Raw genomic sequence first — 17,934 nt, 5'->3', positions numbered from 1 at the left:
TCACATGATCGATAATATACAGAGAACTAAGGTGTCAACGCGGGAAAGTAGCTCGATGGTGTAGTCAGCATACTCATAACTAAATCCCATTTACCTCGTGTTTCAAAGGATCCCTAGGGTTTGCGGCAGCTCGGCTAAGCAGAGAAACGAAAGCAACGACACCTCCACTTCTTCGCTGCCACCATGGGTCGTATGCATAGTCGTGGGTACCTCTCTCTCTCTCTCTCTCTCCGTATATATGCATATTGCCTCTCTTTCTAGCCGTGGCAAAATCTAATTGATTTTTGTGATATGATTCCAGTAAGGGTATCTCGGCCTCAGCTCTGCCCTACAAGAGAACTCCGCCGAGTTGGCTTAAGATCTCTTTTCAAGATGTACCCATAAAAAACCTAAATTCTCTTATTCGATTCATGTAAGATGCGCGTATATGTATGTAATTTTTTTTTTCCAATTCTGAGGAATCGATGGGCTGTGGTTTTTGTGCGGGTTTTAGGTTGAGGAGAACATTTGCAAGTTTGCGAAGAAGGGTCTGACGCCGTCCCAGATTGGTGTGATTCTTCGTGACTCTCATGGTATCGCTCAGGTCAAGAGCGTTACTGGAAGCAAGATCTTGCGTATTCTCAAGGCTCATGGTATGTTTTTATTGTGCCCTGTTGGTTGACAGACAATGTGGTAGGGATAGAACCGAAGCTTTGTGGCCTACATGTTTTGACTTTTGGGGACTCGAGAGGAAATGACAACATTTAATCTGCTGGATTTGATGTCTTTACTTGTCTAGAGTGAAGTAGTTTAATACCGGATCGCTCTGTTGCGTGATAACGAGAAAATGTCATATATAAGACGTTTGTTATGTGGTTTCTACTTGTATAATTAAGGAAATCTCTTGATAGAACCTGAAATGATAGAATCGAACTAGCTTGAGAATGAGTTTATCCCATTTTCTTCTTTGGTTTTTCAATCAAAATGCTGGCATTCAAAGCTTGTGTAATATAGTCTAGAATTTTATACGAGTTCCGGTCAGGCCAGATTGTTTTCTTTGGGTATCTTTCTTCCCCATTCCATTTTTTAATTGTTTTTTTTTTTTCAATTGAGTTAGGTCTTGCACCTGAAATTCCGGAGGATCTGTATCATCTTATCAAGAAGGCAGTGTCCATCCGTAAGCATCTGGAGAGAAACAGGAAGGATAAGGATTCAAAGTTCAGGTTGATTCTTGTTGAGAGCAGGATTCACAGGCTCGCTCGGTACTACAAAAAGACAAAGAAGCTTCCACCTGTATGGAAATAGTAAGTCTTCTCGTAAGGCCCCTTGATTAAGTTTTTTATTCTCCTGATACCGTTCGTTGAAAAATTGAATATGGTTCTCAGTTTCGGTATAAGACTAAAGTGTTGTGAATATGGGGGGGCATCAGTACTCTCGTTTCTTTGTTACTGGTCTCTTTCTTTGGTAGAATGACAACAAATGTTGCCCCTTTCCATAATTATAATGATGGATTATAGATAGAAAGTTATGAAATTGTTCTGCACCTTTGTTTTTCTACAAAATATGGGGAAAAAAACCATATGTCTGTGAGGATGACGTCAATGAATATCTGCATGGAGATTCATTACAAAGCCCACCTTTTATAGGATTGTCTATTTGATTGGAGTGGGATTTTACCTATCAAAAGATTGGTGTAGGATTATAACTTTGATGGCCATGTTTGAGCCACTAAATGAAAGATTGAATTGGGATTAGATGCTCTGATTTTAGTTTGGTGCGTGCAATCAGATACAGTTTTTTGTTATTTTCATGCCGGATAATTTTGCTTGTGGAAAATATAATTGCATGCAGGTTAGGTTTTTATCCAAGTCTTCTCCCTAATGGTCTCAACAGCTAGTATTTCTTTTCCGAAACTTTAAAAAGAAAAAAACTTTGGTCTTTTCCTTCCCCACACTCTCTTCACTCTTTCTTGATTTCACAAATCCAATTCAAAGAAGATTCTTCATAGACTGGAGTGGTTTTGTCGCATGGACTTGGATTTGGGTATATGGGGTTCCTTCTTTGTGGTAGCAAACTCAAATTTGTTGGCATTTAGCAGAGAATGTTAGTTTCCTAGTGGTTATTTCTAAATAAAAACAAAGTAGAATGTTGTAACTCTCTCTCACTCTCTATCTATTTTCTGGACATGTGTTGCCTATGCTTGTGGAGCTATCTAGCTCTTTAAATCGACTCTCTTTAATGATCCCAATATTCATCCCATTTGCTCACTTAGACTTAGAATTTTCATCCAAACTCTCTCTCTCTCTCTCTCTCTCTGTTTATGAATCTTCTCCTGTATTCGACCTCTCTTGTATATGTCCTCTCTTATATACTTCCTGTGAACTTTGTCTGGGCCTTTGATTATTTATCAATAAATTTTAGTTTACCTTTAAAAAAATTATTTCACTGACTCAACCTTTATTATGCAGTGAGTCCACCACTGCTAGCACTCTTGTTGCCTAAGTATAGCATGGAGCTCAGCAAACTTTTAGGCATGGTTGAGAGGTACGGGTATTCTGTAGGAGGGAAGTCTTCCGGCAGATGTCTGGCTTTGAGACTGTCGAATTCATAACTATGGGAAGATTTTGTTATGCTTATTTTAATTGAGGAGATTAGACGGAGCCATGAAATTTGTTTTGTATTTCCGGTTCCATTATATTTTTTGAGGACTAGTAATTATCTTATTTGAACATTTTGTCTTTATATATATATATATATATATATATATATATATATTTATATAGTTCAATTTTTTTTAAATACACAGTTGTGAGCAAATCCTGTGAACTTGAAATATCAAACTGCGAGGCTGTCTAACTTGATGTGCTGTTTGCATCAATGTTTTGGATGAACATTTCTAGGTTAGAGTTTATATCATTCGATTTTGACAGATAACTGAAGGTGATCTCTGTCCAAATAGCAAACAGTTCCGTTTTGGAGTGGTACCGTCTGCATTAGAGCTTAAAGCAAACCCAATAGCCAACTGGCACATCAGCATTGTATAAAAAAGATCCATGAGAATGGCTACATCAGATTTTTTTCCAAAATACCCGTGAACCCTATTTTTCTGTCCAGCAGATGCACAATATCCTTCACCAGACGCTGTGGTTGCGCCCCTTTGATATTCTCCACCAGTCGCTGCCACCAGCCAACCTGCCGCCACTGACCAGTCCGACCCTAGGCAGCCCAACGCAAATTCCAGACCCACCAGTTCCATCGGTAGGATTTTTCTTCTTTTTTCACGGTAATTTACTGTCTAGTGGATCCCTACCCATTTTTTCTCCTTTCATATCAGTTCGCCAATCCTCAGTTCATCCCCGTCCTCTTACCATTTCAAAAAGAAGCTTCGTCTCAACTAATCTCTCTCACGTGGCAAGATCTTTTGACAAACATCCATCTCACCCATCTTGTTCGCCACTGTCCAACACAATAAATTGCGAGAACAAATCGAAAATGATGCTTAGTCTGCCACCAAATGAACACGTAATCAAAGACATCTTAACTTGTTTTATTTGTCACCTATGTATCAAAGCAGGGCAATGAAACAAGATCTAGCCAAGAAAGATTATCAAACGGCTTGGGAACTTTGTTATGCCTGAGAAGCCAGCAAATGGGTTTGCATGTTTATTGATTTGAGTAGGATTCAGTCATTTTTGTGAAATTATTTTTCAAGTGTTTGTCATAATGTTCTCATTCTATATCAACTCTCTCTCTCTAGTAGTTGCCTAGTATTTTGCCGTAAGTCTTTCGAGCATCTTTGTAAACCTTTCAAGGAGTAAATACACAAGCAAGATTTACATTTAATGGCTGAGTGAGAAGATGGATGAAATTCGGGAAATAGACGATGGTGCGACCCATGCTTAAAAAACTAAGGCATGGACTACATAATTTTTTTAGGGGGCAGGCAAGATTTACGGTGGATTGGGTTTAACGAGAGAGATGGAGGGTCAGCAGGAGGGAGGCTTTGGAAGAGGGGAAGGGTTACGGGAGGAGAGAGAGGGTGGTAGGGGGGTTTGGAAAGGGGAATTTTTTTGTCCTCATCAGCTGTTGTATAATTGGGCTGTTATTTGAAGAAGAACAGATCAACCGGTTTGAAGGTTTTCTGAATAGCAAAAGTTCCATACTTTTTATTTTTTTTCGAAAATGCTTTGAGCTCGTCTGGTTCAAAATCTTGTTAGAAGAATTCTGCAAATAAACGATCTAACATTTGGACTGGAGAAGCAATATCATGGATTAGGCTAGCTGGCGCTATTTTTTAATAGTGATTTTTATTTTTTTTCAAAGCGATTGTGCGACGTTTGCTTACTTTACGAGTGCATATAATATTATTCATTTATTCATTTTTTTAAAAAAAATTATACAACTCTTATGCATAATACAACTGCTTATATTATTTTTTAAAAATATAATAAAGAAAAATCTAGTTGTAAACATAATTACGCATTAATATGTACATCAATTTATTGTGATTGATAAAAAAAAATAAATTTTATTAAAAATATTATTAATTTAAATTTAAATATAAAAAAATTAATATTAATAAATAGGTTAATACGCCACTTTTCTTATAACTAACAAAAGTCTAATAATAAAGCATGACGTCTCCCATCAATCCTATAGACTATGGTACACGTCGTCTGCCTGATTATTTGGGTTTAGAATGAACCCAATTGATCAATCTTCCAAACTGGCCCAGCCCATTCTAATCCTCCAAAACCTTAAAAAGCAAGAGCACGTATATCTAACAGAAGAATCGCCCTTTCACTTCCTATTCTAATTCTGAGTGAAGAGGTATCAGTAGCCGCAGCCGTCGAGCTCCACACCTCCCTCAGCGCCAAGGTCCTTCTCTTGCTTTATCTCTTCCTATCTAAAACTCTTTCTTAGCGCTATCGCACAGAGGCTTTGATCTTATAGCTTTTCGGTTAGTTTCGGCAGTAAGAATAGTGGCTGGGATCTGTTTGTTTCTTTAATTTCATTCGCAATTGGGTTTGTTTGAATTAATGAGAAAATTTGACCGAGAGCGAGCTTTTTTTTTTTTTTTTTTTTTTTTTATTCATATGTGGCGATTGGAATTTGGTAGGAAAGGAAGCAAGCAAGAATGGCGTACGCATTGAAGCCGCCGAAGCAGCAGGGTGTAGATGAGCCTCAGGAGCAGATTCACAAGATCAGGATCACCCTCTCCTCCAAGAACGTCAAGAACCTCGAGAAAGGTAAACAACGAAAAAAAAGGTTCTTTGCTTTCGTCTTTATTTTGGTTTATGAGCATTTATCGCTCATACGATGATGGTGGTGACTGATGATATTACAACAGAAATAAGTTGGTTCTGATAATGGTTTAAGTCCAGACATAAGACGCCCTTAGGTTATTTAGGATTGACTTGGGTTTATTTTGACATTCATTTATGACGCATTTGGGATTTTATTATCGAATGTTTTGACTACTGTTCGGGTCCCCCTTTCATTGTTAGTAGTTTTTCATTTTTTTTTTCCATCTTACAGGAATTTTTCTACCAAGTTTTGTCCACAGGTCTCTTTATATGTGTTTTCGGATCCCATTTATGTGAACTGGGTTGTATATTAGCCTGATGGTTTTGTTCCATGTTTAATAGTTTGTGCGGATTTGGTTCGTGGTGCCAAGGACAAGCGATTGAGGGTTAAGGGACCGGTGAGAATGCCCACCAAGGTTCTGCACATCACCACCAGGAAGTCCCCTTGTGGTGAAGGTATATAATATTTTTTTATATATTACTCCACTGGAGTTTTAAATACCTGGCCTCATATTATTTTCTTTGCCATTGTACTCGTTTTTTAATTTTAAATTGGTAAGCCTATCGTATCCAGCTGTAAACATTTCTATAATGTTGGGAGGCTGATACTCTGTGGTTTGTTGCCATCACTATTATATACATGGTATTTAGCCTGCCTTCTCTTGTTCCATTATATTCTCTTCTGTATTCTGATCTCACTTGCTTGAGTCATGCTTTGCATCCTACTTAATGGTGTAGAAAGAGTATTGGAAGAAATATGAATCGGCGTGAATATTGTGGGTGGTTTCATCGGGGTATTTGTATTACAATTATAAGACAGTAGGCTGAACTAAAAAAAGAAACCTGGCTAGGGTCTGCATTTGGGTTAAGCTGTGTCATGATATACACGAAATGGTGAAACCCTTATTTTGATTTTTGAGGATCTTAGAAAATGAAGAATTTGTAATACTAGCTGAATCCCTCACAACTGATGGCCTGATTGGTCTTACTTCATTTTGATCCACTAATTGAGATCAGCCTGTGGAAATAGGCTGTGATTCGACAATGTGTTGTTTTTAGTAGTTTGGTTTTTATATTTTATGACCAGTGAATACATTATTATGGTGCGTGGAGACATAAATCCAGACTAATTTGCAGCTGGATATCTGGTGACTTATTGTTCTCCAGTACGCATATATTTTGATTGTTGTCCTTCTCAATGTTTATGCTATCGATTTATCAAAGTGAATTTTTTTGCTAATATTAACTTTATGTTTGGAAAGGAAACACCTAGGAGTTCAAATATGTATGCCTTATGGTTGTATTTTGGATCATGCTGTACCTTTTTTTTATAGTGGCCTGGAAAATTAAACAGCTTTGTGGTTGTAGGTCAACTAAGTTGTACTGAGGCATACTTATGTTTCTGATAGCATGCTGGAATCCTATTTGCTAGGAGTTATTATGGTTAAGTCTGCCATTGTCTCAAGTGTTTTTGTTTTATTTGCAAATTTTTATGCTTTTGGGATTCTGGTTTGCAGGTACCAACACCTGGGATCGATTTGAGCTTCGTGTCCACAAGCGAGTTATTGACCTCTTTAGCTCCCCAGATGTTGTTAAGCAAATTACCTCCATCACTATTGAACCTGGTGTGGAGGTTGAAGTTACCATCGCGGATTCTTAAACATGTCCTACTATTGTCAATTAGAATCTTTACCTTACATCCAAGCCTCAAGCTTGAACGATGCTGTAGGTTTAAGGCAGTAGGTGTGCTTCCAGTATCTTCTTGTCATGAAAGACATCTGTGAGATGGAGATTTTGATATTTGTAGTTTTCTTAATTTTGAGATTTTTTAATGATTTAACTATTTTAATATTTGAATACCGTGAGAAATGGTTTATGTCAGCGTGTTTCCAGTGGAATTCTATTCGACACATTTTCCGTGGAAGTCATCTGTTCTACGATGGGAAAAAATTATGTTGCTGACGGTGCATTTTTACCTGTTTAAATGTGTTTGAATCGGGTGAATCATATATTTGTCACCGGCTCGAGGTTTGCTTGCAAGCAAGCCGGCGTGGAGTGGAGGATATGTTCTTTAACACGGGCAATAGCAATCTGCCTTTTGCATGTGAATGAATAACCTTTCTAGATCTATGGGCTTTGGAGGTCATGAATGATTCAAGGCTCAACAAGTAGCAGGCCCACGTCCTTCCGGAACTAAGCCCATCTCGATAGGCCATGCTGCCGTTCGTTAAATAAATGTCTCGTCTTTTGATTCAAGCAGAAAACGTTTTTACATGTGCTTTTGTTTTTCCTTATTTGCTGTATACATGAAAGATGCATGTTCACATATCAAATGAACACCCCCATCCCCCAATTTGTTTTTTTCCCAATATTTTTATACTTGATGTTCTATTTATTAGTATATTTAGGATAGGTGTCGGGCATGAGATGGGACACAAAATTCTTATTTAATTTCATTTTATTTCATCTCATCTTATTTTCAAACATAATTCAAATATAAAAATTTTAAACTAATCATTATAATTTTTTCAAACTTTCAAATAAAAAATAATTCTAATTTTTTCAAATCTCTAAATAAAAATTATATTATAATATTTTAACTTTATAATAATTTTTATTTATCTTTTTCTTTCTTTTTTCAAAACTCAACAACTTAACTCAGACTATCTCATTAATATTTACAAACTATCTCATTATTATTTATAAAATTTTCATCTCCTTGCCTCCCAAACCAGCCCTTAGGGTTAAGATTTTGAAATCTTGGTATGTTTTCTTATCAGTTAAACAGAACATAGCATGATTGTATTATATAAAGAGCTTTGATGAAATATATGACAATAAAGTTGATATAGCAATTGATCGAATGGACGATAATTTTTTACAGAGAAACCCAATTATTAAAGATACAATCATTGATTTAAAATCTTTCGATAGTAAAACTGGACAATTTTTTTCTTTTTGTGATGGAATATGTTAACTGTGGAGTATTAAAGATAGTCATGCATAGTACGTAGTAATCATGAGTCCTATGAGTTTTAGTCTCATTTGACAGGAATAATAATCAGCTACACAGCCATCGACTCAGATCCTAAATACTCTTAAATATTTTAAAAAATAATTCACAATATCAATAAAAGTACTTACTCAATCATTAAGTTTAATTTTTTTTTATTTTTATTTTAAATATCAGGAGAAATGTCCGGACGGATTATCCGGATTAACCCGATCCCAATCATTTCTCCACGAATAATGATGTCTACTCTTGATGACTTGAATCAAGGAGGGTTAAAATTGTAATGTTTTATATATGAGTTGTTAAAAATACTATCAACCTTATTACTTTATATAAAAAAAATTATTGAAAAAAATAATAATATTTTGTTCGATATTAATTCGCATGAACAATTATATTTTTACAAACAAAAAATTAATTAAAATTCAGTCTGACAATAATGGATGAGTTTTGCTATATATAAGCAGAATTGCGTACTAATCTGTATACTAATACTGATTTCTTTATATTTAAATTTTAAATTAATACTATTTTCAACAAAATCTACTTTTTATCCAATCACAATAGATTCGTGTACATATTAATGTACAATTATGCTTGCAATTAAATTTTTTCATAATGAATTGATTCATTGCACGTGATCTTAAATAGTAAATGATGATATATTATTTAACTTTCATTTAAATTTTCACCATTGATATTGTGTGGATAGGGTGGCTCTTTAGCACTAGTATTAATATGCTTGAATCCAGGGGTGGGCTCCGACTTCGACGGAGTCGGAATGCCCACATCCGACCTCCGACTCCGACTTGAGTCGGATGTCAAAACCACCTCCGATTCCGACTCGGATTGGAATCGGAGTTCGACTCCGATCGGAGTTCTCGGAATTGGAGTTGAGATGTCGGAGTTCGACGGAGTCGGAATGCCCACATCCGATTTCACGATTCGCCGGTGGCCGTGGATCTCGAGTCATTTAACCGGTGGGTTTCACGATCATGAGCTGGGTCCAATACCAAAGAAACGCGTTCCCAATCTCTTCCTTCAGAAGCCAAAAACGTACAAATCGAAAAGCAAGGCGATCGGCACATCCACTCCAGCACCTCCGTCCGCTACCTCCCCGTGTCGTTTAACCAGGTGATCGGCATAAGGAGTCTGGCGATCGCCTTTCTCATCCCGTGCAAGAAGGAGTCCGGCGAGGTCTACCTCGCCCTCGTTCCCGTTGTCTTGGGGATCGTCTTGGCGAGCAACAGCGAGGCCAAGATCCTTCCACCTGTTCGAAAATGGGTCGAGGAGCTGGAGGGGGAGGCGCTGGAGGGGGAACTGGGAAGAGAGGAGCAGAACTGTTGGGTTAGCCGGTTAGAGATGTTTATATATCCTATTAAAAACGGCGTCGTTTAAGGTTTTCCTAAAAAAATAGTTGCAAAATGTGTAATGGTGCATGAGGGGATTCGAACACAGGATCCGGAGAAACAAAACCGAGCCTTAACCATTGAGCTACTTGACTACATAATATTGATAATACAATATATAATATATAAGGTATAAATAGTCGGAGTTCGGAGTCGGAATTCGGAGTCAACAAGGCCTCCGGACTCCGACTCCAACTCCGACTATGAGAGTCGGAGTAACTCCGACTCCGACTCCGAATTCCGAGAACTCCGACTCCGTCAGAGTCGAATTTGGAGCAGAATTCGGAGCGGAGTCAGAAATCTCGAAAATTTGCACAGGCCTACTTGAATCAAAGTGTACGTAAGAAAATTATATTGTTTGTAGTCGACGGAATTAACTTAAAGAAATGCTAAATTTATAACAAATATTTTATAAAAATAAAATCACCATGTGGCTTTTATATAATATGTAAAAGCTATTTTACAATAGGCAAAAATATGAATAATATTATATACAATCATGAGTTGTGTAAGCATCACGCACTCGTTTTTTAAAAAAAAGTACGATCCATTTTTCATAGAGTCCCATATTTACTCTTTTTTCAAAACAAGTGTGTGGTACTTATATATTTTATGACGATAAATATCATTTATTAAAAAATTTTATAATCTGACATGCAATATCAAATTACGTTAATATGTAAGTTTAATTTTATTAGATTCTTTTTCTATGAAACAATTATGGCATGTTGTTTGGGTTTGACTGCTAGGTGTGCCCTCTAATGTAAATTATATATTTTTAATTTATTTTGTTTTCTTTTTCACATTTTTTAAATATTTTTTAATAATTTTTAAAAATAAAAAAATATATTAATAATTAATTTTTTAATTATTAATAAAAAATTAAATATATAAATAGTCAAAACAATTCTATCATTTTCCAACATTTATTATCATCCTTTACACTTTTTCGGATCAACTTTTCCCTCGTGACAAAATCCGCATGATCCTAATCCTAGTCGCAACCTAATCGATCCACCTTTTATCTTTTTCCTTTTATACACCAGGAGTAGTCCTGTCCCTGTGCCTAATCTATGCAAAAACTTTCCATTCACGCATTCATCAGCTCTCCTCTTTCAGATGATTTTCGTTGAAACAAATAGAATTGACCAAACATTTCCTTCAAGATGGCCGGTTTGGCCGTGTTTAGAAAACTAAACCAAATTCAACAACTTCCAAACATAAATCATTTCTTAAATATGAGTAAGGTTATATATAGTCATAAAGTGTATAAGTGTTATATAGTCAATGTAGTTATTTTGAAAAAGAATAAGATTTACTATTAAAAAATTAATTTCTTTTCATATGAATCTTATATTTATTTTTTATTTTTAAATAATTATACTGCTTTTACTTACTCGTAATTGTAACTATCATTTTTATACTTTCATCTCGATTTTCAACCATTAATGAGTAATGACACATTAATATAACGAGTGGAGAGCCGATTAATAAATACAAATTAGCATATGACATATATAATTCATGAGCTAGAGAATTCCTAGCTAGCCTTGAATCATGGGTTCACGCTGCATGGCATAGAAAAATTATGGCGAGGGTGAGAGGAGGTCTAATCAAATCATGAAAAAGAAACACAGCATGAGTTAAGTAATAAACATCATTTCCCATCAAATTATAACATGAACATGATGATGTATAATTTTCAGGATTAATATTAATTGAGGTGGTTTTATTTATTTGTGATTCTTTTTGCAATAGTTGTTGATGATCATTATCGGTGTCAAACAACATCATTTGATTGGTGTGCTTTTGTTAAATTGGATCACCTTATAATGTTGATTAATTTTATAAGATTCTTTCTTCCGGTTCTTTTCATTCAACATAATTAATTAATAGACTCTTTTTTATAAGTTATTCGTTTCCATCAATAACCACGCATGATTGGTGGATAAGCTTTTTGTTAAATCATAAACATCACATGAATTCAAGCTTTAATTTTGCATCAACACGTTTTTCTATAAAGAAATTATGTCGGGATCACTAATTTATCAGTCCTAAAAAAAGAAAATCAATCACAAATCGATCGGTGAATCCGTGCATTTTTGGGACCCTCCTGAAAATTGATTTTGTCCAAGAGGGCCTAGGGGTGTCAGAACTTGACCTTTTGATTTCTTTCATCAAACATCAATGAAGGAATATGACTACATTCATGCGCAAGCTATATATGAATAATTTATAACCTAGCTGCATGCCTACTAAAAAATATTATTCAGCATTTTTATATTGCCTAAGTTTGTAAATAATCTGACATCTACATAAAAATTTATTTATATTTTTAAAAATGTGCTTGATTTGCTCACCATATCATCATCTTTGGTCCTTGTATTGTAATGAGGTTACATTGATTAGCAGTTTTTGAATTATTTTGACAAATGATTAAAATAAAATGAAAGTGAAATAAGAATAAGAAAAAATAATATTTATAATCGTGAATACTTAAGCGTTATGTAATCTTTTTAAAAAAAATTAAATAAATAAGTACGAGACTCGTGTGAAAAAAAAAAAATCTTTAATAATGAGTCTCATTTTTAAAAAAAGAAAAAATTTGTACATTGCTTTTATTTTTTACAATTATATTTAATATTACTTATGATTGTATATAATACATTGTTAATTATTCGGTTAAAAAACTCGTGATTTAACCATTTAACTTTGCTCTCTTATGTACATGATTTGAGTCCTGAATGATTAAGATTTTCTTGGAGGATTTGTTTCTTTGTGAAATCTGTTGCATGATATCACCATCAACGTCCACCTAACAATATCTTTTTCTGAAGATATTTTGATCGCTAGGCTTGGAAAAAATTGAATCGGAACAAAACCTGCGAGGGTTTCTGTGGAGATTAATTGGCCTATAAGCACCAAAGTCAAAGGGGTTTGAGACCCAAAATTCAAAGTACTCAAAAGTCTAATGAATCTGAAAGGTTCTTTGCCGAAATTATAGGCAAACTCGGACAATATTACAAGAGAGGGGGGGCCTCCTAGCTAGTCGATCCTCACCCTCTTAATTAACATCCCCATTACCCTTTTGCATCGTTCATACGTAATCTAGATAGAACATTAATGTAGGAGACTTCGATTTGATTTAGAATAATTCTATTTTTAAGACGCATAATGCCATCAAGATCACTTCTGTAATCTCAATTCAGTCATCGACATTATTAATGAAACAAAGTTCGAATGTTAGCCAGTCCTCCGATTAATCTCTACCACGTTTACGTACAAAGTTCATTTACTCCAAAATGAGAACTTTGAGACATATAGATTAGCTATAGGACTACCATATATCCAAGTTTAATGATATATATATAAATATGCCCTGTACGTACATGATCACAGGTCATAGTTACAGATAATCTTAATCCTTACGGATCATCGAGCTAGGTCGATCGTTTAATTAATGAACACTCCAAAAGCCAAAGTGTTTGTTGTGGGGGGGGGGGGGGGGGGGGGGGGGGGGGGGGGGGGGGGAGTGTTTGATCATGCAGAAGTTATGTACTGATTCTTGCAAAATTTGCTTCTCGTACAGTCTGTGACAAACTTCTTGATCTCATGTCGGCCGATCTTTTCAGTCTGGCCACAATTTATGCTAATATAGATCGCATGCAATATAACCTACAATATGTACGTACGTTAGTCTTGACTCTTGCTATTAATTTCTTGGCACTAACACAGCAAAGAGAAGAATCTATCAAAAGGATTCTTATAATAAAGGTGAAAACTACGTGATATCCATCCAAATATCAACCGATCGAGCTTCTGCTGCAGCATGTCTCATAAACCAGTTCATGAATGTTCAATGCACGTACCATAGCCGACAATAAATAAAATTAAAACAAAATATCTAATTAATTAGTTCTTCATTTCTTAACGAGTAGTAGACATAATTTTTTTTTATAAAAAATAAAAATAAATTTATAAATTAACATAATTTTATATAATTTATTAGATAAATTTTATAATAAAAATAATTTTGACAAATCACATCAAAAAATTATTTTTATGTTTCTCTTACTCAAATCTGTCGGCCTAAATCCTACGGACCAATTCTTCTTAGATTTCCCCACCTACCTCCCTAAAGATATAGAGACATAGAGTCATAGACCTCTCTGATCTCTCTGTCTCTCTCTGTGGCTATGTGTTCTGGACTAGCATTTAACTATTTTACACCTGAAAGGGGGGCCATGCACCAGTACTAAAAGGATTCTCATTTAATTTCTGTGAATGAATTTGGTAGGAGTATAGAGATGGACATAATTGAGAAGTGAATGCTTGGAGTTGGAGGTAATAAACTGCATGTTGTGCCAAGCAGCAATTGAATCAATTGTATTTATTCTATGTCTTCTAGTTATTGGGTTATTTTCCAAATCCTTCCATGGATTCACATCCATATCACATGTTTTTACCCTTTCTTTCTTTTTTTTTTTTGGTTCAGTATTCTTGGTTTTTAGCTATATAATAACATATCATTCCCGTCTTATGCTACTATATAATGTATATCATGTCATGCAGCTTTCATTTACCGATTTACGTTCGTCTGGTTTCCTGAAAAACAAAACAATGGGCTGAAAGGTAGGAAAGGAAACTTCACGTTCGTACGCATGAAGTCTCTTGCTTAAAAAGTTTCATATCAAGGCGCGCTACCCGACCAACGTACGTGTGAGAAGCTAGCTAGGCACAGCAAAACTCATGTGTTTTCCTTTTATTTTATTTAGTTTTTGTTAACCTTTTGAGGCCGTCTCTTAACTGATCATCGTGTCAATAACCCTAAAAGACGATCGTAAAGTAGGTTTTATATATAATTGGATGGGATTCTCCAAGTTGGTCTGTCGTCCTATCTATCTAAATTACTGGAGATTTTGATAGGTGTGCCTGACGTTCTTTTTTAGGAATTCATGTCCAAATTAATCTATAGTTTATAGTTCAAAAAATTAAATATATAAAGCTTTTTTTTTAGGTGTATTTATTGAGCAGTTCAAGCTACGTATAATGAAATTTATTCGGAGGGTTATTACTATTATGTGATCATTTCAGGTTTAACTGACTTGTTTAAGTCAAATTCGCAATCTGGACTAGACTGTGTCAATCACATTAGTGTGTTGGGAAGCTATCAACCGTTGTAACTGACTTGTTTAAGTCAAATTTGTAAGTCCTCTTTAATGAATGGATGTGATCTGTTATTCAAAAAAAAAAAAAAAAAAAAAAAAAAAAAAAAAAAGAGGAAGATCCTGAATAGCAAAGCTCATGATTTACAAACTTTCACTAGTTTAACAATTAATGTAAGCTTATGTCTTAGGAAATACTAGAAAATAATTTATATTTCATTTCATCTTATCTCATATCATTCCATTTCATTTCTTTTCATAAACATCATTCAAATTCATTATAAGAAAAATAATTTTTTGCGTCACTTAAATGCATTGCAAAAAACACAAAACGCATCGCTAAAAAATAATCGCGACAGTTTTATATTTTTTGCAATGAATTTAGGTGACGCAAAAAGCTATTTCCTTCTATTAAATATAAACATTTTTAAACCAATCATTACAACTTTCTCAAACTAATTATTACCACTTTTCAAAACTTCCAAACAATTTAGATTTTTTTAAATTCTAAAATAAAAATAAAATTAAAAAATTATATTATAATAATATTTTTACTTTATAATATTTTTTATTTAAATTTTTCTTTCTCATTTCCTAAAACTCAATAAATAATTAACTCAAATTATCTCACTATTATTCACAAATCATCTTATTACTATTTATAAAATTTTTATTTTATCTCATTCTCAGGCATATCCTTAATTGTTGTTCATGATAAAGGCTGAGGTTAGACATATTAGAGTGAATGATTACTAAAACTATCGCATTTCAAATTTATATAAATATTAATTTTTAACGATTGGTGATTAAAATTTAATCTCAACATTATCTGTGCCGGCCGTTATTTCAACAAGAGGTCAGGAATGCGTTACTATAATTTTTTTTATAAAAATAAATTTACAAATTAATATAGATTGATCTGATATGTTAAATTATAAAATTAATTTTATTATAAAATAATTATAACGTATTATGCGAAGTTACGTTAATATTAAATCTATTCTTAACTATAGCAATTGATCTTTCTAGTCAATAAATTAAGAGCCTTGAATCTAATTTTGAGAAAGATCTTTTAGGGGAGATTTAAATAATGAATTAAGATGAGATGAGATTAAAAAAAAGTTTTAATTTAAATAAAATATTGTTAAAATAGTACAATATTATTTTTATTTTGTCATTTAAAAATTTTGAATTATTTATTATATTTTATTTAAAAATTTAGAAAAATTATAATAATGATCAAATAAGATGAGTTGAAATGCTTTGTTAATGCTAAATCTAATTTTGGGACACTTTTGAACAACTTCATCAATTAAGGCTCTATTTTAATAGTAAAAATATTTCATCTCATCTTATCATTATAATTTTTTTAAAATTTCACACAAACTATAATAAAAAATACAATTTTTTAAAATTTAAAACAATAATAATATTAAAAAATAATATTTTATTCAACTTTCAATTTTCTTATAAAATTATCTCATTTTATCTTACAATCAACGTTAATGCATGTTTGAAATTGCAGTGAAAAATATAATTTATAACTTTAGAGCTTAAAACTTATAACTTAAATAATAAGCTCTATACTTTAAAAGCTATTTAATGTTTGATAAACATGCATCTAAAATATTTTTAAAGTTAGTTACATTAATTTTTTAAAAATATATAGTTATCTACATGAACTTCTCGATAAAAGTATTAATTTAATATTTTTTTTTTAAAATAAATTTTTAAATTTTTTAAGTGATTAAAATATTTTTTATAAATTCATCAAACATATATTTAAAAAAAAAAAAAATTAAACAGTTAAAAATATTTTTAAACTTATTCCCAAGGTCTTAGGCTAGCTGTCACGAAATTCGAATGTACTTTTATGAATCCTAAATGATTCTCAATAGCTGATCATCAAAGTAGTAGAACTTCTATCAAAAAAAAAAAAAAAAAATCAAAGTAGTAGTACTGAGACCAACAGAACACCCCACTGTGCAGTGAGTCCGGTGACACCCCCCCCCCCCCCCAAAAAAGAAGACATTAAAGAATAATTATTATGGCCGCCCGAAAAAACTGAAATGGTTCCCTAAAAAGTAAAAATGTTAAAGGCCCCTTTAATTCCCAACAGTTTTTAAAGTGTTTATATTGTTTCCAATTTTTTTTTTTTTTAAAAGGAAGAAAATATGGCTCCTAAAACCTATAAAAATGATACCCTTTTATGCTCAATATCCCCCAAAAACATGCAATAATCTTCATAGCCCTACAAATCCAAACATATAAGAGCATTCACATATAATTTTCTATAATTTTTAGTTAAAAATCGTACTTTTTATAAATTTTTTTAAAATTTTACTCATCTTTAAAAAATTTCTTACATTTAATTTCAAATCTTTTCTCTATTATATTAAAATAAAGGAGTTGTTAGAGACATAAAGTAATCTCACACACTAATGTGGTAAATTAGTAATGTCCCACATCTTTCTCCCCCCCTCTCCATGCTCTCCCCTCCTCCCCTTCCATCCACTAACCACCAGTGACTGCCAAGGATTTATGGCGATAGCAATGATGGCCCCCTCCCGTGGGGGCTGTGAACGGAGCTCTCCCGTGTGCACCTCTCCTTGCGCACGAGATGAAAGTCTTGCCCAACTGTGGCACGATAGGGGAGGGGCGGCAATGGTGGCACAGTCTTTTTTCCCAAAAACGATCATTGACTGCCTGGCCATAGCGGGGATCTAGCTGCACGGGCACAATAGTGGCCGTTAACTCCTCTGCCTAGTCGCGTCGAGGTTTAGTAAGGGTGCTGGTGGCCACCATTTGAACCACCTACGTTTTCTGTTCTTGGAGTAATGCCCCTTGAGCGCCATGGCGCACGACGGGCAATGATGGACTTCATGACTAGCGCGGGAGATAAGGCACAGGGGAGGGGGAGAAAAAAAAAATTGGGGGGAGAGAAAAGGAATTTGAAAAAAAACTAGATGAAGACGTGGCACACTTTTGTGTGTGGGATCCCTTTGTGTCTATAGTATTTTTCATAAAATAATATTTTTCTATTATTTCTTTCTTATTATTTC

At 33.9% G+C, this 17,934-nt stretch overlaps 2 protein-coding genes and 1 long non-coding RNA gene across 4 annotated transcripts; all 3 read left to right on the top strand.

Moving 5' to 3' along the window:
- Positions 1-44: 44 nt before the first annotated feature.
- LOC122307657 (40S ribosomal protein S13) lies at positions 45-2,708 on the top strand. The gene is made up of 5 exons (XM_043120686.1): positions 45-206; positions 302-374; positions 494-632; positions 1,097-1,283; positions 2,448-2,708. Exons 1-5 carry the CDS (start codon positions 184-186, stop codon positions 2,479-2,481), a joined length of 456 nt encoding a protein of 151 aa, XP_042976620.1. The 5' UTR covers positions 45-183; the 3' UTR covers positions 2,482-2,708.
- Positions 2,709-3,101: 393 nt separating this feature from the next.
- On the top strand, positions 3,102-4,127 carry LOC122307659. Its single transcript, XR_006241794.1, has 2 exons — positions 3,102-3,237; positions 3,554-4,127. It is a non-coding gene; the product is annotated as an uncharacterized LOC122307659 (long non-coding RNA).
- A 568-nt stretch (positions 4,128-4,695) lies between these two features.
- Positions 4,696-7,166, top strand: LOC122307658 (40S ribosomal protein S20-2-like). Of its 2 annotated transcripts, none has more exons than XM_043120687.1 (4): positions 4,696-4,857; positions 5,099-5,228; positions 5,628-5,741; positions 6,803-7,166. In XM_043120687.1, exons 2-4 carry the CDS (start codon positions 5,117-5,119, stop codon positions 6,943-6,945), a joined length of 369 nt encoding a protein of 122 aa, XP_042976621.1. In that variant the 5' UTR covers positions 4,696-4,857; positions 5,099-5,116; the 3' UTR covers positions 6,946-7,166. The 2 variants fall into 2 exon arrangements, with proteins under 2 accessions (XP_042976621.1, XP_042976622.1); XM_043120688.1 differs by having other exon boundaries at positions 4,698-4,857; positions 5,104-5,228.
- The last annotated feature ends 10,768 nt before the right edge of the window (positions 7,167-17,934 follow it).

The sequence above is a fragment of the Carya illinoinensis genome, chromosome 4, assembly GCF_018687715.1.
Source record: "Carya illinoinensis cultivar Pawnee chromosome 4, C.illinoinensisPawnee_v1, whole genome shotgun sequence".
NCBI classification, from domain to species: Eukaryota; Viridiplantae; Streptophyta; class Magnoliopsida; order Fagales; family Juglandaceae; genus Carya; species Carya illinoinensis.
Note: the sequence above shows the minus strand (reverse complement) of the source record. Positions and strands in the feature narration are given on the sequence as shown.